The 24566-nt window shown below is 37.8% G+C and overlaps 3 protein-coding genes and 1 long non-coding RNA gene across 10 annotated transcripts in view; 2 read left to right on the top strand and 2 right to left on the bottom strand.

The window, feature by feature from the left end:
* LOC123498052 (zinc finger protein 254-like) overlaps positions 1-573 on the top strand; it is a 73064-nt gene extending 72491 nt beyond the window's left edge. For all 5 annotated transcript variants that reach the window (XM_045245133.1, XM_045245142.1, XM_045245141.1 and 2 more), the window contains one exon: positions 357-573. The gene's annotated coding sequence lies outside the window, so the exon portion shown is untranslated. The remainder of the gene's footprint in view (positions 1-356) is intronic.
* Positions 1-11084, bottom strand: part of LOC123498054 — an 11910-nt gene extending 826 nt beyond the window's left edge. The window contains exons 1-4 of the long non-coding RNA XR_006672628.1: positions 10839-11084; positions 5272-5385; positions 321-440; positions 1-137 (exon numbers count right to left, since the gene is read on the bottom strand). The exon at positions 1-137 is cut by the window's left edge and continues 826 nt beyond it. This is a non-coding gene — a long non-coding RNA (uncharacterized LOC123498054). The remainder of the gene's footprint in view (positions 138-320; positions 441-5271; positions 5386-10838) is intronic.
* Positions 11085-11401: 317 nt separating this feature from the next.
* LOC123498051 (replication factor C subunit 3-like) lies at positions 11402-15739 on the top strand. Its single transcript, XM_045245131.1, has 7 exons — positions 11402-11587; positions 11860-11997; positions 12363-12528; positions 13245-13444; positions 14214-14332; positions 14698-14866; positions 15268-15739. The coding sequence occupies exons 1-7, from the start codon at positions 11501-11503 to the stop codon at positions 15454-15456; spliced, it is 1068 nt and encodes a 355-aa protein (XP_045101066.1). The 5' UTR covers positions 11402-11500; the 3' UTR covers positions 15457-15739.
* Positions 15740-15800: 61 nt separating this feature from the next.
* LOC123498050 (helix-loop-helix protein 11-like) overlaps positions 15801-24566 on the bottom strand; it is a 36191-nt gene continuing 27425 nt past the window's right edge. For all 3 annotated transcript variants that reach the window (XM_045245128.1, XM_045245129.1, XM_045245130.1), the window contains exons 4-8: positions 22054-22298; positions 21727-21897; positions 21376-21606; positions 20690-20835; positions 15801-20558 (exon numbers count right to left, since the gene is read on the bottom strand). In XM_045245128.1, the coding sequence (XP_045101063.1) occupies positions 20069-20558; positions 20690-20835; positions 21376-21606; positions 21727-21897; positions 22054-22298 (1283 nt within the window). In that variant the 3' untranslated portion in view covers positions 15801-20068. The remainder of the gene's footprint in view (positions 20559-20689; positions 20836-21375; positions 21607-21726; positions 21898-22053; positions 22299-24566) is intronic.

The following is a 24566-nucleotide window of genomic DNA, read 5'->3' as shown; positions in this document are numbered from 1 at the left end:
TCACCACAGCATTTCATCTCTCTCTCTCTCTCTCTCTCTCTCTCTCTCTCTCTCTCTCTCTCTCTCTCTCTCTCTCTCTCTCTCTCTCTCTCTCTCTCACATATTTACCTTCCATAGTGACACTCTGGGTTGACTTCCTGAAAGACAATAGGAAGGTGAATACATCATATTTTCCCACAGTTTGTATTGTTGTTGAATTCGTATTACAAATTCAGAAGGCATTTTTATTACACTCTTAATGAGAAACCTGTATCCAAAGATGATTGCCGGTTACCTGTAAGGTACCTTGAGGTGTGACTATTTATGAGTTAAGAACTTACTAATTCTTTTTTTTTCCTCCCTCTCCCCTTTTCCAGAATTACGTGGCTTAAATCTCATCTCCATTTCTAGTCTTCAGCAGTGATGTGGGAAACACCTTTTGTACAGTGGAGACAGCAGCACTGGTGATGGAAATTCAATGTAAACTAGACACAAGAAGTGATGTGCAACATGTACATTTTATAGTTATATTAAAACCTCAAGCATTTAAGAATGCAAATAATTGCAGATTTTACTAATAAAGTTTTAAATGTATATTTGTTTTAATGGTCTTAGTGTACAACACTTTCTTGGTATTCACAGAAATTCATGTTACCCTAATAAGTGTCCCAATTCAAGACACTGTTGTTACTCTTCTATTACAGTAAACCCAGTCAGAAGGTTTCCCAAATAACCAATCTCAATCATATTCATATTAATCAAATTCACAAATTATACAAAAATTCTCCAGTGACTAGAGAGGGATGGGATGGATAAAAGGCAGTAAACTAAAAAAAACAATTACTATCACTGTGTCACATACAAACAACTATTATGCTAGGAAACTCATGAAGCCTTAACCCTATGCTGGAATAGTAACAAGTTACTGCATCATTCTTTACACCAGACTGACATCCCACAAAGAACAATACATGAAGACAAGCACCTCACACACACCAGAGGTCAGAAGAGGAGAGAAGGCCCTTTTTTGGAGAATTCTAGGAGACAGGATAAGGAAATGGTATATAAACGAGAAGGAAGAGAAAAAAGTGGAACAAGTTTAACTAAAAATTATAAAGGCAAAGGACTAAAAATGATGTATACGAATATAGACGGGGTTTTATCAAGTAAACTAGAATTAAGAGATTACATAAAGAAAGAAAATCCAGATATTGTATGCCTGGCTGAAACAAAACTAAATAAGGCAATAAAAATAGACTTGGATAATAGGTATAATGTATGGAGAAGAGACAGACTGGGTAAAGGAGGAGTCATGATTATGTTAAGGAAGGAGATAGTGATAAACCAAGTGGAATGTGGGAAGGAAAAGCAGAAGTATTGTATATTAAGATGCATATTAATAAAAAAGAGTTAACAATCATTGTAACATATGTGCCACCAAAAACAAATTCATGGACCAATCAAGAATATAAAGACATGATAGATGACACAATAAGGAGTCTAACGAGAATCGTTAAAGAAAGGAGAAAAGTGATATTAGTAGGAGATTTCAACTGTAAAGAAGTGGACTGGGAAAATTATGAAAGTGGTATGGGGGAAGAAGCCTGGGGAGAAAGATTCTTGAACCTAATGATAGACAATATGATGGACCAGAGAGTAAAGGAATGCACAAGATTCAGAGGAAACGACGAGCCAGTGAGATTGGACCTAGTTTTTACAAGGGGTATACAAATGAATGATGATATAAGATATAAGTGCCCATTGGGAAAGAGTGACCATGCAATATTAGAAATAGATATAGAAGAGGGAAAGGAAGATAGAGACGATTCATACAAAGGAGACCGATTAAATTACAGAAAGGCTGATATTGAGAATCTCAAGAACTATTTTAAAAACGTAGACTGGGAGGAGATGGAAAACTCAGAGACAATGCAAGACAAATATAACTTATTTTTGGAAATATACAAAACAGGAGTCAGGAATATGTCCCAAAATATAGACCTAAAGAAGAAGGAAAGAAAGATTGGTTTAATGCAAGGTGTGCTAGGGCAAAGGAGAAAAGAGATGGAGCATGGAAAAGGTGGAGGAGAAATAGAAATCCAGCAAATAAGGAAAACTTCAAGGCAGCGAGAAATGAATATGTTAAGGTGAGGAAGGAAGAGGAAAAGAACTTGAAAAGGACATTGTCGAAAAATGTAAGGAGCAACCAAAATTGTTCTATAGATTCATAAATGGAAAAATTAGGCAAAAGAAACAATAGAAAGGTTAAAAGGAGAGAACGGATGGTGGAAGACCCAAAAGTATGGCAGAACTATTAAATAAAAAATTCCAGGAGGTCTTTACTAAGGAATCCAAATTTGAGAGGCCACAGGGTAATAGAGAGACAATCTATATGAAAGAGATTAAAGTAACCAAGCTTGAAATAAAAGAGTTAATGAAGGAACTGGATGAAGAGAAGGCAATGGGACCAGATGAAGTCTCAGGCAGAATACTGAAAGAATGTAGGGAAGAACTAGCAAGTCCTATATACAACATCATAAAATGCTCAATAGAAAATGGAACAGTACCAGTAGAATGGAAAAGAGCTGAGGTGGTTCCCATATATAAGAGTGGAAGGAAGGAAGAACCTTTAAATTACAGACCGGTATCACTAACTAGTGTAATATGCAAGATGTGTGAAAGAATAATAAAGAAACAATGGATCGAGTTCCTTGAAGACAACAAATTAATATCAAATAGCCAATTTGGTTTTAGAAAAGACGGTCTTGTGTAACTAATTTATTGAGTTTCTATTCTAGAATAGTTGATAGAGTACAAGAGAGAGAGGGATGGGTTGACTGTATTTATTTGGATTTAAAAAAGGCGTTTGACAAAGTGCCACATGCAAGATTACTATGGAAGTTAGAGGAGAAGGGTGGCTTAAAAGGAAGCACATTGAGATGGATAGAAAATTATTTGAGGGGGAGAGAAATAAGGACAGTAGTTAAAGATATGAAGTCCAAGTGGAGAGCAGTAGAAAGCGGAGTGCCACAGGGTCAGTATTGGCACCAATACTTTTCCTCATTTATATTAACGACATGCCAGAAGGAGTGAACAGCTACATAAATTTGTTTGCAGATGATACGAAACTGTGCAGAGTTATAAAGCAAAAGGAGGATTGTGAAATACTGCAAGAAGACCTAAATAAGATCTGGGAATGGAGTAAGAAGTGGAAATGGAATTCAATGTGAACAAAAGCCATGTCATGGAAATGGGAAAGAGTGAAAGACGACCTGTGGGAATCTATAAGATGGGAGATGGAGTAGAACTGGAGAAAGTTAAAAAGGAAAAGGACTTAGGAGTGACGATGGAAGAAAACAATCAACCAGTAAGCCATATTGATAGAATTTTTAGAGAAACATATAATTTGCTAAGGAATATTGGAGTAGCATTTCACTACATGGACAAAGAAATGATGAAGAAATTGATAAGTACTATAATAAGACCCAGATTGGAATATGCAGGAGTAGTGTGGACCCCTCATAAAAAGAAACACATAAGGAAATTGGAGAGGCTACAAAAATGGCTACAAGAATGGTTCCAGAATTTGAAGGGATGACATATGAGGAGAGACTAAAGGCTATGGATCTACCAACCCTGGAACAAAGAAGGAGAGAGGAGACCTGATACAAGTTTATAAATTGATCAACGGAATGGACCAAGTGGATAATGAGAAACTGATCCTGAGAGAAGAATATGACATCCAAGCACAAGATCGCATAGTAAAAATCTGAGAAAAGGAAGATGTCTGAGAGATATTAAAAAATATTGTTTCCCGCAGAGATGTATTGAGACGTGGAACAGTTTAAATGAAGAAGTAGTGTCTGCAACGAGTGTGCATACTTTTAAAGTAAGATTGGATAAGTGTAGATATGGAGACGGGGCCACACGACCATAGAGCCCAGGCCCTGTAAAACTACAACAAGGTAAATACACACACACACACACACACACACACACACACACACACACACACACACACACACACACACACCTTGGGCAACTAGATGTGAATGTAAGACAAAAAAAATTTCAACTTTACCTAAAGACAATATATATATATATATATATATATATATATATATATATATATATATATATATATATATATATATATATATATATATATATATATATATATATATATATATATATATATACTCAAGTGATCACAACTCACACACAATCCTCAAAATCATGATGGTAATTGACTGAATGATCAGAGAGAGAGAGAGAGAGAGAGAGAGAGAGAGAGAGAGAGAGAGAGAGAGAGAGAGAGAGAGAGAGAGAGAGAGAGAGAGAGAATTTTACCTGTTCCTCTAGATAGACCACTCAGCTAACTAAACTAACTAAACACTATCATAACACTTTTATCAAAAAGAGTAACGACAAAATAACCTATATGGTGGCAGCTTTCTCCATTTCCTTCTTAACAAATAAACAAAACATAAACAAAGCAGAAAGTAATAAAGAACAAAGCTAATTAATTAATCAAAACAAGCTTAAGAAAACTTAAACATGAACAGAAGGATACAATCAAACTAAAGAACTTGAAAGGTAAATTATAATACTAAAACAAATCAACTCTAAATCAAATCTGACTATCCTCCGTTACACAAGAACTGCATCATCTTTCTTAATTCTATTCTCATATTTGTCAATCTTTTTCCATTTCTTTAAAAAAAATAAATAAATAAAAAATAAAATCTTACTTAACTCCTAACTTCACTTCTTACCAAACTAATCTACTCTCCCTTTACTTTTACATTAGTTCACCACATATTCCAGGAAATGTAAATATTTTGCTCTTCTCATTCTAACTTCTGGCATACTCTTTTGCAAGCTTCTATCAGTCTTTCGCCAGTAATCTCACATACTATTCTATATGTATTTCTTATTGTTCAATCTTCCATAATTCACTATGGTACTCTCTTTCCCCCTACCACCATTCCAACCATACTGTCATCTATTTCTTTACTTTAGGGACTGGTGTCTTCAGAAGGTTTTTTTTTTTTTTTTTTTTCAAAATCCTTACCCAGATGGCTTGTCATCAATACAGTATTGTATCATTGTCACAAAAGCCACTGATCAGACGTCTTGAAATATGATGTACTTTTTGTTTCACTTATATAAAAAGATGCAAGGAAATTACCATAAGTATTTATAGCCATTTAAAACTTGATTTATATACCCTCAATCCATATGGCTATTGTGGTATTATCAATATAAACAAAAGCTCTGGTTTTACAATACCTTATGATGCTTCTGTTGCAAAGCTCAGCCACATTATCCCTGAGGACTCAGCAGGATTTCACAAAATGCTACACCATAAGAAGAGAGCTGCTTGAAGATCCTGTCATAGTCTTGCTGTGGAAGAAAAGGCAGTGGTAATAATAAAAATACTAATCTGCAACCCATATTTATTTCTGCAAGGAACAAAATTACCTATGACCTTAATGAGACCTCCCTAAATGCTTACAACACAAGGTAGCAGTCACATCCTGTCCTCTAATGACAGCTCTCCTTCACAGACCTCTACATGTATCTATAATAGTACATGCACACCTCTCCCTCTAGTTCTTTTAATATGTATACTCCAAGTCAGTGTCCCTCTTACATAAAAAAAAAAAAAAAAAAAAAATTGGGGGGGTCGGGGGGCACATGGAATGGACACTATCAAGGTTACTTACTTTGTAAGTGTAATATGATAACTACTTACCATGTTGTCTTGCAAGCTACAAACATCTGGCTGACCACTAAGGACTCAGAAAACCAAAGGATATTCAAATTACCTCCAAAATTTGGTAACATTTAAAAAATGCACATCTCAAGAAATGAAAGAGACACAGGAGACATTGCAGTGATATGAGTAGTTATGTCCCATTTGAATCCCTCTTACAACAAAACATATACCCAGTAATTAATGGCTAAAAAGGGTTAAATTCTGTGACCCTTGTCAAAAGTAAATTTTCAAGCTGAAAAGTATGACACCAAACACAAAAAACTTGTCTATATTACAGAACTGCCACTATAGCAACATGAAAGAGAAAGCAGCACACAAAGAACATAATTTAATATTGATTAAACTTATAAAATGAGCATAACACTCACCAATATGTAGTTAATGCCTCAGGAAGGGTAGCTCAATCGCCACTCTTGTGCCTCTTAACAATTTCTACCTTATTAATTTATTGGTACTCTAGGTCATTTAGCCTTACTGATGAGACTCACAACAAAACTCACTGGCTGCTTGGGAGATATAGTTAGCTCTTGAGAGGCAAAATAAGGCACAATCTATACACCATGTGGTCAGTCCCACACACAATACCCTGGCAAAGACAGTGAATGAAAGAAACCAACAGTAACATTATAATACATCCAAGCACAGATCAGTCATAAATATATTTGCAAAAAAATTACAAGCCTACAAATATAATAACTAAAAATAAGGCCATACGAGTGGAAGTCTGAGAAACACTCAGTTCAGTTTAAAAGAAGACTGGCAGGGGCAATGAATGGTAGGAAGGAAGGAAACAAGGGAGGGGTGTACGCTTCTCTTCCAGTGCTAACAAACTTGTCTGTGCACATCAGAATCAACATACATCACCACACACCCCCAGTGTGCGGGTGAAATGCTGCAGGAAGATCTTTTTACTTGCACCAGACACAAGCTCATATCATTAGATTTTTATACTCATATAAAGAAGACTCCCCAATTTATACATCTCATATCATCAGTTTCTCATATAAAAAGGCCTTCCTACATTCCACTGTTCTTTTTTTTCCCCCTTTTTCTTTTTACATATTGTGCAGTGTCTCTGTATCATATATCATGTTCATTGAAATAAGGGTAATAATGTAATGATTAATTTGTGTTGAAATAATGACACTGTTAACATTGAAGGTATAAGTTAATAAAGTTTATTAAAGTTAAAGAAACAAGATGAAAACGAAGATTTTACTGCACTATTACTAATCATATTTTGGTGGCAAAACAGCACAGAAGTAATAATGCTGCATTTCCACTCAAGTGTCAGCAGAGTCTATTGCCAATGGTAGAATCGTGGACACTAATTGACTACCAAAACATGTCTACCATACTCCTATTGCCTTAGAACAGATCAACAGCCTTGTGTGCCTATCTTCTCTATACATTTAAAGAGACACTTGGTATTCTACACTTCCAAGGTCTGTGCTTAGCTCAAGGCTGTGCACTGAAGAGGTTAAAATTACAATTACTTAATGGGAATTTTCACCTTATTGTAGCATGCATTCTTTACCTCATAACCATTTGCAAGACACTAGTAAATGACTTCAACCATGCTGCCACTTACAATGGTTCCTACTAAAGCATTCATCTTGTTTTTGTATTAGATATTTAAAGCAAGAATGTTTTTAGCTGGATTGCAGATGCAGTTTCTGGTTGTAAAAATTTCATTCCGCACTTTTGTTGTTAGAAAATGCCTCAGATCTATAATTGAAGATTTGCAATTGATGAACTCAAGTTATAAACTACAGCCAGAACCCACCACAGACTCACACTGATATCTAACGAAGCATCAATGAGCTACTGCTTTTTGTTATTATTTGATTATATTTTCAGATTAACTGTATATAGTATTTTATATTGACAGTCTACAATTGGGGCCTGGAGATCCTTCATGGTTCACTGCCTCTTACATGATATTTCCATTACAAAATCCCTAAATAAAGAAGTCTAAAAATTTCAGAAACATCCTGTTATTTGAAATTAATTAGTAATATAGAGACAAAACAGTGATGAAAGCTTTCAAGAAATGTAGCAATATAAGGTCAATAATTGCATTCATAACTAATAATGATTGTGCTTTTGCATGTCTTCCTGATCTGGAGCCAAGAATCAGACAGAGTCAAGCTGTCTTCCAGGAAAGTATTACTGAAAATACTGTTCTATAATAATTATGTAATTAAGTGGATGATAATTCTAAGAATTGAAGCATGAGCTTTTCACAAATAAAAATGTTTGAAATATTTCAGGTTGGGTTGGGTTGGGTTAACCTAACCTAACCTACGCCAATGATTTGAAATTTCCTAAAAATTAAATATAGAAGACAGTATTTGTAAGTTGACAAAACTAAATAAAATTCATAAATACTGTCAGTGTTCATAATCAAGGGCATCCAGATTATATAAGTACTGTTTTACTTTATCTGAAGACAAGCTACAGTGGAAAAAATCTAGTCTCCACCATCAGCTAGTATGATGGATGAATAAGAATGAATTCTGTTTACTACACAATATTTAAATTGCCTGACTGAACCATGTCAAGTCTTTTCTCCAACTAGGTAAAAACAGCCAATTTGTAGTTTTCCCAAACCATGGAACCTCTGATGTGGCTTATGTATTTCTGGTTGGAAAATTTAGTTAATTGATTTATGGTATATAGCTATCATTTCTATCACAAATTAATATTTTTCAAGTTATGACTGTTCTTTTCAACTCCAATTTCCACCTACCTCTCACTCCCAACAATCTTGAGAGATCTGTGGGAAATTGGAGTTTTTTGATTGGGAGCATTAAATTGAGTAATGCGTGTTGCAAAAGTGGTCAGAAATTAACAAAACCACATCAAAAATCTTTGAAAATACTTTGATGGTAGCGGCAGCAGCTAGCGTTGCTTTATTATTGTTAAGTAGCATTGCCAATGATTCACTGTTTCTGGCTATATCCACTATATTTAATAAAAACCCCAAAGGCAAACTAACCAACCCCAATATTATAACCTAGTCAGAGGAGCACAGACTCTCTGGACACCCCAAAGGGTTACTAACCAAACTCTAACATAAAAACTTTCTGGCTGGGGGAGGGGTTGCATCCCCCTGGATGCCCCCAAGAGTTACCTACAAAACCCAACATTATTACTTCCTAAAAGGCCTTGTAATGCTTTTTGGACAAATTATAGTTTTTCTTAACCAATAATTTTTTGACATGCATTAAATTGAGGTTATAATGTTAGGTTTGATTAGTGACAAATGTTACGGCCCACCCGTAACATACTCCACTATCATCACCTCCTCCTATTGTTACCTCGTTCGCCACCTCTCCACCTCCCCTTCCACGTCACCGACTCATGAACCTTCCACGCCACCGTCTCATGAACCCTCCACGTCACCGTCTCATGAAGCCCCGCTACTGTCCCGAAGTTGGATTCACGCGGCGCCATTGGACTCCAGCGGAAGTGTTAAAGCAAGCTCGGCTTTCTGGAAAGTGAGTCGAGGTCCAGGCCTCAACCAGTGAACACAACGCCTCTTGGACTACTGTGGGATCAACCATCACCAAGCACTTCACCACTGCGACACCGCATAAGTATCACTTCCCCTTGTCCGTTTTTTCCACATTGCCTCCATCTAGGATTAGTATTATTGTTAGGTATTAAGTTCGATTCTTTATTGTTGTATTTATTTCTGTGTTATATGTATATGTGTATGTCAGTTTCATATGTTTCATGTTATATCTATGTGTGTCAGTTTCATGTTTCATGTTATATCTATGTGTATGTCAGTTTCATTATGGGATTATTAAAATAGCTTTTTAAAGTGACCCCCCTTTACATTTCCTCACCATTTGAACCTGCAGTGTTTTTTTTTTTTTTTATTGTTATTGTTCACCAGCTCCCCGATGCCAATCTTACCCGTTTAACCGGTGAACGTTACACAAGTATTAAATCGAGCTTAAAATGTTGGGTTTGGTTAGTACCCCTTGGGAAGAATCCAGATGTGATGTTGGGAAACAGCCTTTGCAATGGACCCACATCCAGGGGTACCAAACTGCTGGCAATGTTGCTCAACAATAACAAAGCAATGATTGCCACTGCTGCCACCGTCAAAGTATTTTCAGGGGTTTTCGATGAGGTTTTGTTAATTTTCAACCAATTTTACAACACACATTACTCAATTTAATCCTCATCACCCAAAAACCCAAATTTCCCATCATCATCAGAAATGAGAGGTAGGAGTTGAAGTTGAAGGAGTTGAAAAAGTAATACTTGAAAAAAAATTAATTTGAAACAAATTATATATACCATCAATCAATTCACTAAATTTCTCACTGTAAAAACATAAGCAACATCACAGATTCCATGGTTGTGTGAAATTGACCATAAAAACTCCTTTATTAATAGAAATTTTTCAATATCTTTTAAGATCTAAGTCCAACAATGACTCCTGGCACCTAGTCAAATAATAAATTTGTTTATTTATTGTTCCACTCTTTATTTCATCCTGCTGGCACAATTGTTATTTCATTTACATATTTCTAAAACTGAACTCCTCTCGCAAACCTTTGCTAAAAACAACCATCTTGAATGATTCATGGCGTATTCTTCCCTCTCTTCCCCCTTATAAGTCTGGCACAGCTTAAGATAAGTGTGCAGTCTTCTTATATGAGAGGTTTCACACTCAAATGGGGATTTCAGAGTAAAATTTCAGCATTGACGACAGTTTTGTGAGAGAAAGCCTGATCAGTAGCAACAGCATAAAGACACAGGACAATATTAGAATAATGTGTTCATCATAGAGTTTAGTTAGGTTAGATCAAGATTTGTTTACTTGATTAATTTTACTCCAATTTCCTTTATTATGTACATCAAGATTTGAGAAAGCATTATATTTTTGCCACAAATAATCATGATTTTAAAATTAGCAATCTTAGGTTACTTCCACAATTCCTATGACAATCATTAATGAAGCTCACCTGTAGTCTGGACACGTTTTCAACTACTACTGAACGATGACATCATGACACTCCTCGGGACATTCAACACATTGGCAACCATCACTCACCCACAAGTGTTGTGTCTTCTGTAAGACACGAAGTCTGTCGTCCTCTTGTGTGCTGTAGATTATAGAGCATAGCCACAGCCATTGCAGCAGCGCCATTTTGTCCTTCATGTTTGTTGAGTGTCGTGTGCAGCTCTCTATTTTCAATAACTTCTTGATTTCCCAGTCAGTCTTCCTCCTCAAATGACAGGAGGCAAGTGGCGGGCCGTGGCGAGGGCCTGACTGTCACTGAGGCTGATTGTGTTTCTTTACCAACAGTGTTACTTTTCCTAATCCATATAATTATCATGGATTCACTTTTTTGAAAGATTTTTTTTTATTAATTCTTATGTTTAAGTTTACAGTTGTTACAAGAATACATGAATTCACTATGCTATGATGACAATTTATCTATCGTACTTACGGTACGGTAGTAGAGTACCTATCTAATCTTCACAATAGCTTAAAAATGAAACATGCAATTATTGTATTTATTTCAAGTATATTAATTGTATTCCTTTTCCATCCAAATGTTACGGCAAATAATATTATCTAATTACTAGTTTGATTATCAGCAATCCGAAATCTCCAGCTGATGGTCAACAAAACATTGAAAACAGACTTTTGGCGCGCACTTTCTGAAGATTGTGTAGTTTACAATTATCTAATACAAATACATAGAAACAATGAGCCTGTGGGTTGATAAATACCGGCCTAAGGAACTGAATAAGCTGGACTACCACCTAGAACAAGCAGGACACCTAAAGAAGCTGGTGAGTTGAGTAATGTGACATGATAAGGCTGAGATGTTCAGGACATACTTACTTTCAATTCATTTGCCGTCTGAGTTAACAGTTTCTATTTACTATATAACGTAGTGCCATATTGTTGTGCATGGTTAGGGTAGTATTAATAGAATTCCATATACGTAGTAGGTAAGTATTTATAGACTAACACGCCCAAAGCAGACATCTGGGACTTTGGGTTTAGATTTGTAGTATATACCAATCTTGATCATTCACTTATTGTCATCACCATTTCCTAGGTCGAGGGTGGAGACTTCCCTCACCTGTTAGTGTATGGACCGCCCGGTGCTGGCAAGAAGACCCGCATCATGTGTCTGCTGCGGGAACTGTATGGCCCAGGGGTGGAGCGTCTCAGGATCGAACACCAGAACTTCCAGGTTTGTTAATTGAATTTTCTGAGTTATGTCTCCTCTTCCAGTGTTTTCCTTCTTCATTTCTGTTATTTCAATTTTTTTTATTTTGTTGTCTTTTTCCATTTTTTTTCAGGATCTTATTATTTTCTTTTCCTCATATTGATTGTTTTCTGTTTCTACTTTCATATCTTTCCTCGTGTTCTTTCAAATTCCTATTATTTATTTTGTCCCTTTTTCTCTATTAACTCTCACCTGGTAAGTTTATATATATATATATATATATATATATATATATATATATATATATATATATATATATATATATATATATATATGCACAAAGATATCAAATCCTTCCATTTATTGATTCCACTATCTTGCACCAACAGACTCCATCCAAGAAGAAGCTTGAGATCATCACCTTAGCGAGCAACTATCACGTGGAGGTGAACCCAAGTGACGTGGGGATCTATGACACAGTGGTGGTTCAGGAGTTGATCAAGACTCTAGCCTCTGTCCACCAGCTTGACACAACTGGCCAGAGAGAATTTAAAGGTGTGATCAGTATCACTTGTGGTAATTTCCTATTTTTGAAGGGTCACACTAATTGTTATATATAGTATAGTACCTTATGAGAGTAAATTTATCTCTGGGCTTCTCATTTTTGTAAGCTACAGTAATAAAAGCTTTGTTAAAAAATTTTGAAAAATCTCAAGGACATTTCATGAAATGTACTTCCTATTATATTGCCAAAATAAACATAATTTCTTCTAAGAGAAGAAACATCACAAAATACTATTTTAAAATTTCAACAATATCTTGGGTATTTAAGAGAGGACTTAAAAATTACAGAGTGCAACACTACTTATTTACACAACTTCAGTCCAATTAACAATGAATGGCAACTTAGATTGCCTGAATGACAATTTTCATCCTACTGTACTTTAATGTAAGCTCTTTCTAGAATTAAATGAAGTTCTGGTCTCTCTCTCTCTCTCTCTCTCTCTCTCTCTCTCTCTCTCTCTCTCTCTCTCTCTCTCTCTCTCTCTCTCTCTCTCTCTTAGTACCAGTGTTTACAAAACCTGAAAATTAAAAAGTTAATCATGTTTACCTTAGAAAATATTTTGTCAAAAAATGTTATTTGAATATATTCTTGGAATTAAAGCACTGCTTCTGCCCGCAAGGTCTGTTGTGGCCTGGGTATTATAGATGTGTGTAGTACTAAGAGGCAAAGATGCCACTAACACTTTTTCTACATTTGCTGTTTTCAGTGGTAATTCTGACTGAGGTGGACAAGCTAACTAAGGATGCCCAGCATGCTTTGCGTCGCACCATGGAAAAGTACATGGCCACTTGTCGCCTCATCCTGTGCACCAACTCCACCTCCAAGGTCATCCCAGCCATACGCAGCCGCTGCCTTGGTGTGAGGGTGCCTGCACCCTCTTTAGAGCAGGTGGCTCAAGTACTGCAGGTGTGTGTTTGTGGTTTCATCTTGTGCTCTACAGAATTAGGTAATTGTCTCTCTTAGTTCTTGTTAGCAAGAATTCCTTTCTTTTTAAGTGACTTACAAGTTGCACACAGTACATCCAAAAACTAACTCTCTCTCTCTCTCTCTCTCTCTCATGTTTGTATCTCCTGCTTTCTCAGTCACATGTTTGAAAATAATGCACGGTTCCCTCTGTATTTCTCGGTTCAGCTTTCGTGGCCTCAGGGTTTCATGGGTTTTTTATATAGATTCGTTCTGCGGATTTTTCGCCATATCACGGGGTCCACAGCATCACTTACAAATACTATAGATACAGTAATGTGGTAAATTGGTGTGTAATAACAATGACAATGTACATTACTATGTACATACAGTGCTGTACATGTATTGTTCATATACATATACAGTACTGTATGCATATGTTTAGCCTACAAAAATGTTTTATAAGAGTATGGGGAAGGGTAATACAGTAGAGGGAATGGTTGATAAGAGTGTGGGGAAGCTTTATACAGTGTTAGGAAGGGCTGATAATAGTGTGGGGAGGTTTAAAAAGGTTTGAAATGTTACAGATATAGCGAAGTATATGTATTTATAGCGTCCCAACTTCGCAGGGGGTTACAGAATGCATCCCCCGCAATAAACGAAGGAACACTAAAATTTTAATCAACGTATTTTTTTAAAATAGGTTGAGGCTGTGGACTATTCATAGATTTCTGCAGTGTGCATGTGTCTGAAATGGTGTTATGCCTCACAGGGTGTTTGCAAGAAGGAAGGCCTTAATCTCCCACCTGAACTGGCCACAAGAATGGCAGAAGCTTCCAATCGCAACCTTCGTCGTGCTCTGCTCTTGTGTGAGGCCACCAAAGTGCAACAGTAAGTTAACCATCATCAAAAGTGCAATGCAACTTCACCTCACCACTGTCATCATTACTTCAATATTACAAACATTGTCATTCACACCATTCATTATCCACAACAGTTACCCATAGCATTCATTTCAACATAGGTGGATATTTCTTTCTAGAGTCCATCATTGATCATTGTTTCTTTGCTTAAATATTGGTTAAAAGAAATGAGTTTTTTTCAATTAGTGACCAATTGAATAGCTGCCAGGAATGAATCATGACCAGTACCCCAAGATTTATACAGAACTATCTGGCTCTCACAACCAACACTAAGGACAAGCAAGTTTTTAAGACCTGTAACAAAATGTATCATGATGAGAAACTGTTTTGCAGGTACCCTTTCAGCAAGCAGCAGGAATTAGTGATGCCCGACTGGGAGGTTTACCTGAGAGACACAGCAGCAAAGATTGTGGAGGAGCAGAGTCCCAAGCGCCTGCTGGAAGTGCGAGAAAGGATTTATGAACTCCTGACTCACTGTATTCCTTCAGAAGCCATCTTCAAGGTTAGGGTGTTAATGAGAACACTGACATAACATAATAGATAATTACTAGAAGGAAGCATGGGCACAATGACACCAGCACAGTAGAGCAATATAATGCATATTATTACATTAAAAAATATTGATCCTCCAGGAGTCAAATATTTTCTGCTTTCAATCAACATCATAAAAGTGTAAAGTAAGATTGGTATTTGGTCCACCACTGCGATGGTAGCAGGTTTGTTAGAAGACTCACTTCATACATTGCCTTACTAGCTAGAAATTTATACATATTTCTTAAAACATAAACTCTGCATTGCTTTTTACAGGATATCACATTTAAACACCTTCATGAGCTGGAAAGTCCTATAATTACATTTGAAGGAAACTTTCTAGCATGTACTTTAATCCAAGGCTTCTCCCAGGGTCTGCTCCAAGAACTGGTCAAGAACTGTGACGGAGAGTTAAAATGTGAAGTGACTAGTCTGGCCGCCTTCCATGAGCACCGCCTCAACCTGGGCTCCAAACCCATCTTCCATATAGAGGCTTTTGTGGCAGCCTTCATGGCTCTCTACAAGAAGTTCCTAGAAGAGAGTATGAAAGACATGTTTTAGTCATGATCAGAAATAATGTGTGCTCACTTTCACCTAGTTTTGTATTTCCCTCAACCTCAAGTTCTCAGATCTGTTGATAGTCTTCTTAGGAACATTGCAATTTACTATGCTGATATGCAGATTAGTGGCTTAATTGAGGGCAAATGCTAAATACATCTATTGTGGAAATAAATGTACTATATTACCCCACCATTGACCATGATTATACATAAAGTAACCATTACATTATTTCTTTTAAATCTAACATAGCTGTTCTATTTTCAATAAAAAGCTATTAAATATGTACTTACTTTTTCATCATCAAACCAACATGAACAAAACAAAAGGGTAATGAAACAAAAAGGGAAGATGAGATTTTTTTTTTCATATTCTATATAAACAAGAGAGGAGAGATTTTTCATATTCTATCTCCAGTTATATATTTATAAGGAAATGAAAGTAAAAAAAATTGAAAGCAGACACCTGCTAGAAAATGTAAAGGTGTGGAGTTTTTTTTTATTTTCTTTTTTTTTGCGAGGTTCAAAAACTTAAACAAATGTAAATTACCGACATTACAAAACTGACAGGGTAACAGAAAGTACAAATCTTTGGTTTTAAGAAGTCAGCCTGCAGATGTACATGGTGGCAAATAACAAAGCTTTTCTTGGGTTATCATTGCAACAGCCTGACTTGATCCACAACAGCTTATAAAGACAAGAAATGACAGTACCCTAAAGTAGTAGTCAGGGGCACCCTCAGCAGTGTCCAAAGTGAGTCTGGCTGTTGCAACAATTATTGTACAATTGTGAAATTTAAAATCTGTGGCTTCCCTTGGCCACTGCACACATCTGGCTGGTGTGCAACTAACAATTCCTGTGCCACATCACATAGTCCCACATCTGCTTGTATACAGTCTTACAGTCTACATGCTGCACCAACTGGGCAACTTGTTATCCTCATCTACATCTTTAATGTTTTCTTGTATGAAAACAGTTAATGGCTTCCCTTCAAGAATCATGTCCACTAAATTCTGAAATGGCAGTGGGAAAGTAACAATGATGCAATTTGACTAACAATTTCAGATGTAAATATGTTTAAAGTGGATAACAAGTATGCCAAGCAGCCATGCAGAAAATTATCTGCCAGCAGATCTGGAAGTGTGAAAAAACGCTGGCACCAGAAAACAGGTGACACTGGCGTGCAGACTGTCCTCTCCCACCAGTGTGGCACAACACCTTGGGTACACACAGGTTCCTGCACATGACAGTGAGAGTATAGGACCTTCAGCGCCTCATTCCATTGGGCCTCAGCATCCTCTCCACAACTTAGATTCAAAACTGTTATTTGATGTCAAGAAATTATTGAACTCCTTACAATTTACTGGCAGTTTTCAGCTTTTCAGAAGAAAATGTTGACGCCCAACTGGAATGCAATACGTCATAACTCGAGAGGCTTGTAATAAATATTTGTACTTTCAAACATCTTGCACTTGGGTGCAAATTTTCTAATTGACGTAGAATGGTTAGAGTTGGCAGTGACCAACCACTATGTCTGAAAATGACAAGTTATCTCTATTCTTCTGAGATTCAATTGGCACACATGTAAAAGCCCTGCTTTACCTGGCTTGGAAAACTACAAGAAAAATAAACAAAAATAACGATTGGTATTTCAATTTCACATGAGGTGTGTAACATAAACTTTGAACTTCACAAAGATCACTGCCAACTCAACACTTTTCAATAAGAATCTAATGTACACACCCAATAAGATCTGTACCAGCTCCAGGGATTCTTCCTTATTGGTCTCACCGGCTCAAATACTCTCACGTGCACATGAGTCCTATCAATGCTAACACTGGAAAACAATCTTGGCCCTCACTCACTGCACTCAGAGCCTAAATTTCAGAAAAACCTTTTAACATTTTCTTGGTACACCAATAATACTTACACATGAATCTGCATTTAAGTAATTAGGTTCACAGTGAAATTGTAACAAACAGTAATTACAAACCCTCAATGAGAATAAGAAAATATGAAAGCCATATCAAGCAGTTGACAACACAAGAGCAGGAGGTTGTTGGCATGTGTATCTCAGATCCTTGTGGAAAATGTACAACTTTTGACATGACTGCTAAGTTCTGGAGCTCCAAATAATTTACACTACAAAACTTCCCTGCTCATACATGCCTTGTCAACTGCTTGCCTCAATATACCATGGAGTGTGAGGTGAGCCATTTTCTTCTGGGACAAGAGATAATAGTCATAAACAGGATCAGAATTTGGCAAGAGTTTAAGCATGAGACAATTCCTAACTATTGTGTATTCTCAATAGAATAAAGACTATTTCCCCCACTACGTCCTCGCTATGAATCTCCCTCACCAGACGAAGTTATCCCCTATACCAAAACAGAACTGGTCCAAAAGTACCCTACTTGAGCAAATGCTGAAGCCTTCCAGTTAGGACACTGTCAAGACGGAAAGGCTAAGAAATAAAACTTCATTACATATAAACCCAGCCCCTGAAGGCATACACATAGGGGAGGGGAGGGGGATGACCCTTGCTACACAACTACCATTAAAGAATTTAGGCTTCAATTCTGCATCTTTTTCCCAAAAAGTTCTTGGTATTTATGTGGTATTTCATAACCCTTCATTATCTTGTACTGCAACACTACACAGCACTTAACTTATTCCTTTACACCAGATTTAAAATAAAGCTACCAGTCTCATGTTACCTACAAGTAAAGACAGCAGCATTCTGGGAACACTAGGTGGCCCCCTGTGCTGTCACACACACACACACACACACACACACACACACACACACACACACTTGCCCTACCATGATAATAGAATAAAGAGATTAAGTGTACAGTTTTAATGTCAATCAATTTAGTTTCCTTAAAGCACAGCACCTTCTGGCTCACGCAAGCTGCCAGCAGGAGCACACCGAGTACAGAACTACAACAAAGTTTACATTGTTGAAAGTACACAAGAATTCTTGATTCACTTTTCATTGGGAATCTTGTAGACAGTCACACTGGCACCACAGTGTATTAATCACTGTGATATACTTATAATGTAACACCTAATAATGTCCATTCCTCATTCTGAGAAAAGAAATTACTTAAATATATGCACTATATAATTTCCTGTATTTTACAGAATGCTGTATTTTTAAACGTGATAAATATGTAGAAATAACCAACTTCCATCATAAAACAATCTTGTATTCTTTTGAAAACCGATATTTTTGGCTGTGACTATTTCAACAAAATAGAGTTCTTAATGAATGAACTTCAAATGTTAAACAATCCTGCCAACAGTTGTGTGAGCGGTGGTGCAGGGAACACCTGCCACTCGTGTGCTGCACCGCTGCCCTCCCACCATTCCAATCTATATACAACTTACTATGTGCACATACACATACATGCTACACACCCACAGGCAATATGCATACATACACACATGTATACTTTATGTGCAGTGTTCCTTGTCTTCTGCCTGATAAGTAACTTGCAAAATCAATACACTAAATGGACAGTTCCTGCATGGAGGGCTTTGCTTTGAGCACCAATTCTTTTTTGTGCAGAATTCACATTTATATATATATATATATATATATATATATATATATATATATATATATATATATATATATATATATATATATATATATGTAAATCTTAATACATAATGCACAAGTGTAATGAGCAATCATGTAATTTCATCTATTTCAACTAATAAAAACAACTGTCAATTTATGTCTGTTGTAAGCAGGTATAGATGAACAGAAGACAAAGATGCCCCCAACCCTGCAGACCTCCCAGTCCTTTCATGCAGACAACTAGCTGCTGCTCCCTTGATGTAAGATATGAATTTACTTTAACTCATAAGTATCCCAACATCATGGATTTGGAACTGTTATATCAATATGGATCTTGTGTTGCATTAAGACATTCTATATTGTTTAGCATATTTGACCTTAAATAATTTGTGACAATGTTTGTTATGAAAATTGATCCTTGAACAGATCACTGTTAAAAAAACTGATCCTACAGACTTTCAATTCACACTTTCAGAGTAGCAGTTTTGTGCTAGACAATCATACCAATAAAATAACTATATTTCCATTATCATAAAATAATTAGTTCCTTCCAATCAAAAATAAATCAAATAGATGCACAAGAGCTGAATGCCTAGGCTTCCCATGCCATGCTGCCTGTGGGACCAGTGAAACCAAAGCCCTGCCCAGAGACTACATATAAATGTGGCAATAAGTTTCCTCCAAGCAGAGTAGCAACCAAGCTGACGGTGACACCTGGGATGCTGCCAGTCACTCTTGATATGCAGAGTGAGCTGTCACATCTCCTGGGTTCTTATTCTACACTTTATACACCAAAGACACTATGTACAAGCTTTACAATTCGGGGTTTCTCCTCTATGGCCGTGCACAGATAGCATCACAACAGTGGCAGAACCGGCCCTGCTGGTCACTGCACAATTTTACAATTTCAGCCAGTCAGGAACACCACCCATGGCTGTGGGTGGGAAAACACCACTGGTCAGAACAGCTTAACTTACTTGCCTTAACATATTAACACAGTCAACCTGCCCAGAAGGTCAGAAGAATTTTAGGGATGCTTCACTACGATGACCCCCGGTCTGGAAGGTTGTAGTAAGGTAGAGGAGGGTGAGGAAGTGGTGGTAGAGATGCTGCACACTGGCACAGCCTCTACAGTTGGGGATGCCTGGGGAAGCCGGGTGCCAGGGTGTGACACTAAGCGGCCTCCAGTGCCTGAATTGAGGCTAATGGTGGCTGCTTGATGGGGTGCCAACCGGGAGTGTGGAGTGTTAGGGCGATGAGTGGTGGTCAGCTCTAGAGGCACCTCCTGTGGCTCTCCTACCATGTGCAGGGTAATGGGCTCCTCCTCTGCCAGGGTTACCTGCTCCCCAACATGGTCCTCAATGGTAAGTGTCTCATCAGTAATGATTTCCTCCTCCAGGCGTGGGTGTTGCTCCTCTGTCTGGAACATGTGGTCACCCTCCAGGTGTCGGATGGCTTCACAAATGGTGTCCAAAGACTTCTGGCAGGCGGCATTAGTAGAATTGACAATATACACACTGAAAAACACAGAAATATATAATATTCACAACTTTGAGGTCATCAAGAGCCAATATGATCAGAACAATATACACACATCACTCACAGAATCTTATGAGGGTAAAACATTTGGTGTTGTGAGTGTACTCACGTGTGGTTTTTGGCATCATCCACATATTCAATGGTAGTCTCTGGGGAGGGAACGCGTGGAGCTGGTTCCACCTCTACCTTGGCGCCACCAATCCTTCCAGGAGCTGTTAGGGCCTCAAACACTGATGGAAGTGCATCAATACCACCCTGTAACATATACATCAATTAGTAAGATATGACTAAGAAATCTGTTTACATTTCATATTTAAGTGTCCTCTCCCTCTCATATGCAAATACCTTTCAGTGTTACAGTATTGACAGAAGAAAGTTATTTATCACATCTTCACCCAGCATGAAACCTCTTCACCTTCAATAAACAGACAAGATCAATTCCAAATCAGATTAGAAATATGTATACCTTTCAGGGAATGGCACTGTACCAAAAGAACAAAATAGCATAACGAGTAAGCAGGTATGTAATCAGAGTACCATTTTTTTTTAAGTAAAAAAAAAAAAAAAAAAAAAAAAAAAAAAAAGCTAAATTATCACAAAGGTATCTGTCACACATCACATACATTTGAAAGTCTTGCAGACTCAAGTACTGAAGACTAAACAGAATAAAAAAAAAGTGAAGGTAGGGTTCCCTAAGACCAAACTTCAGTACACAGTTTTCAAACAGATGTTAACAAGACACTAAACAGTTAAGAGAGAAGAAACATAAAAGATAAGGCAGAAGAGAGGACAGACCTTGGCTGAGGGGACAACAGTGACAATGGTGGTTGCTGGGCTTGCAGACACCACAGTGGTCGGGATCTGGTTGCCATGCCCACTAGGGTTCAGTGACTGCCGGCTCAGGACAGCCTGCCGTAGTGATGGCTGGCCTATGACTGCCGTGGTTGTGGTGGTGGTGGTGACAGCAGCCTGGGGAGCCACTGCAGAGGTGGTGGTGGTGGTGGGTGCTACAGCAGTAGCAGGTGTCTGTTGATAAAAATTTACTCCCATGAAGTTAAACCTCTCAAATATGTCACTAAGCAAATAAGAGTGAAGTCAAAGTGATCTTAAGACACAATGAGGCAGGTAGAGTTGGTAGCTACTTACTGAAGGAATGATCTGGAGGTTAGTGGAAGGGCTAAGTGGCTCCGCCTTGATGGAGGTAGTAGTAAGGGGAGCTCGTGGGGTGGTGGTTACTTCTACCACACTGGTCACCTGGCCAGGCACTGTTACAGGTGCTACCACTGGCTCAACTTTAGGTTCCCGCAATTCCACCTTCTGAAAATAATAAACATCCTAATTAATATATAGAACATATATGTATATTAATAGGTGGCTTAACAAATGTTAATATAAATCACTTGATGAAAGAGCTGAATAGGTGAAAAAATCAATTATGGAAATAGCAACATAAAGCCAGTCAATGATACTCACAGAAGTGGAATGAGATGATGTTTCCTTGATGCGTTCAGGGAAGCCTATCCCAGGGGCCTCCAGAGAACGAATGTGTTCCTCCAGAGACATGCGATGGCGCCGCTCACGGTCTAGCTGAACCCTCAACTCGATCATCTCTCGCCGCAGGTCCTCTGATCCACCGCCTCCATCCACCTGGGTGCTAACCACAACCTCACCACCACTACTTCCATCATCACAGGGACTCTCTCCTCCTGCTGGACTTCCTGCACCAACACAAAGAATACCACCTTTAATATAACCATTACAAAATCTTAATATGACAACGTAAACAAGTACTATGATATAAAGAATTAAAGCCCTGTCTTCTTATCCGATGAAGCAGAATCGTGTTGCCTTGATATTCATGTTATTGTCAATAATGCAATTTCTTTGAACTAGTAATTGGGTATATAAAAAGTGCAATGAGAGAGAAAGTGTGTGTGTGTGTGTGTGTGTGTGTGTGTGTGTGTGTGTGTGTGTGTGTGTGTGTGTGTGTGTGTGTGTGTGTGTGTGTGTGTGCACGCGCGCGCCAAAAGTAAGTGTTCCCAGCAGTCCTATCAAGAAACCTAAGCAAGTCTCTTCCTTCACACTAATAATCCTGTAACTTCACTAGATTTTCATATCCAAAACTTTATGCACATCAATACATCTAAAGTAATTTTATTAATCATTATCTACACTATTATTTTGAAAAGTACATATATAAACTGATTTAGTGTACTGGTTATTGGTAAGGATAAGTGATTAAGTAGGCTTTAAGCATGATGTTCATTACAGATATACTGATTAAAAAGAAAAGATGTCAAGAAAGATTCCTGAACTCACTGATTTACAATGCGAAAAGATGATGATGGTATATATATATGCAGTGACACAGCTCACATGATACAACTCTCCCTCTCACATGCATCAATACTACATGTCTTGTCTCACTTTCCCCCATGTATATACTCTGTGTGTGTGTGTGTGTGTGTGTGTGTGTGTGTGTGTGTGTGTGTGTGTGTGTGTGTGTGTGTGTGTGTGTGTGTATTTACCTAATTTACCTAATTGTAACATACGGGAAAGGAGCTATGCTCGTACTGTCCCGTCTCCATATCTACTAATGTCCAGCTTTTTCTTAAAATCATGAATATTCCTTGCGTTGACCACTTCCACGTCTAAACTATTCCATGCTTCCACCCTTCTATGAGGGAAGCTATATTTTTTCACATCTCTCCTATAAGTGGCCATTTTAGTTTTTTCCCATGCCCTCTCGACATTCTTTCATTCCACATACACAGATCTTCCCTATCCATTTTTTCCATGCCAATCATCACTCTGTATATTGCTATCAGGTCTCCCTTTCTTCTGTTTTCCAGGGTCGGAAGTTGCATTCTGTTCAGTCTGTCTTCATAAGTCAAATCTCTTAAGTCAGGCACCATTTTTGTTGCAGCCCTCTGTACTTTCTCTAGTTTCCTTATGTGTTTCTTTAAGTTCGAGCCCACTGTATTGTTGCATATTCAAGCCTTGGTCTTATCATTGCAGTAATTATTTTCTTCATCATTTCTTCATCTAAATATACGAACGCCACTCTTATGTTCCTCAATAAGTTCAATACTTCTCCAATTATTTTGTTTATATGTCTCTCTGGCGATAGGTCATTGGTAATTGTCACCCCAAGGTCTTTTTCTTCATGACTGGTTTTATGTCTTCATTTCCTATCTTGTACATACTCCTGATTCTTCTTTCACTCTTGCCAAACTCTAATTTCTTGCATTTTGTCGTGTTGAACTCCATTTGCCATGTACAGCTCCATTTCCATATTCTGTCCAAGTCTTCCTGGAGTAGTTCGCAATCTTTGTCACATCTCACTTTTCTTAACAATTTTGCATCGTCTGCAAATAGGCTCACATAACTGGACACCCCATCCACCATGTCATTTATGTAGACTGCAAACATTACTGGTGCCAACACTGATCCCTGTGGAACTCCACTCTCCACCAAGCCCCATTCTGATGGTCTGTCCTTAATTATTGTTCTCATTTCTCTTCCTACCAAAAAGTCTTCCATCCATTTTAGTAAACTGCCATGCACTCCTCCTACCATTTCAAGTTTCCAGATCAGTCTCCGGTGTGGTACCTTATCAAAGGCCTTTTTTAAATCCAGATATATTCCATCAGCCCAACCATCTCTTTCCTGTATTACATCTATCACCCTCAAATACACACACACACACACACACACACACACACACATTGAGGGCCAGGTTTCAGTCCCGGTGCAGTGAAGCAAATGGGCAAGCCTCTTAATGTGTGGTCCCTGTTCACCTAGCAGTAAATAGGTACGGGATGTAACTCGAGGGGTTGTGGCCTCGCTTTCCTGGTGTGTGGAGTGTGTTGTGGTCTCAGTCCTACCAGAAGATCGGTCTATGAGCTCTGAGCTCGCTCCGTGATGGGAAAGATTGGCTGGGTGACCAGCAGGCGACCGAGGTGAATTACACACACACACACACA

The sequence above is a fragment of the Portunus trituberculatus genome, chromosome 47 (genome assembly GCF_017591435.1).
Source record: "Portunus trituberculatus isolate SZX2019 chromosome 47, ASM1759143v1, whole genome shotgun sequence".
Taxonomy (NCBI): Eukaryota; Metazoa; Arthropoda; class Malacostraca; order Decapoda; family Portunidae; genus Portunus; species Portunus trituberculatus.
Note: the sequence above shows the minus strand (reverse complement) of the source record. Positions and strands in the feature narration are given on the sequence as shown.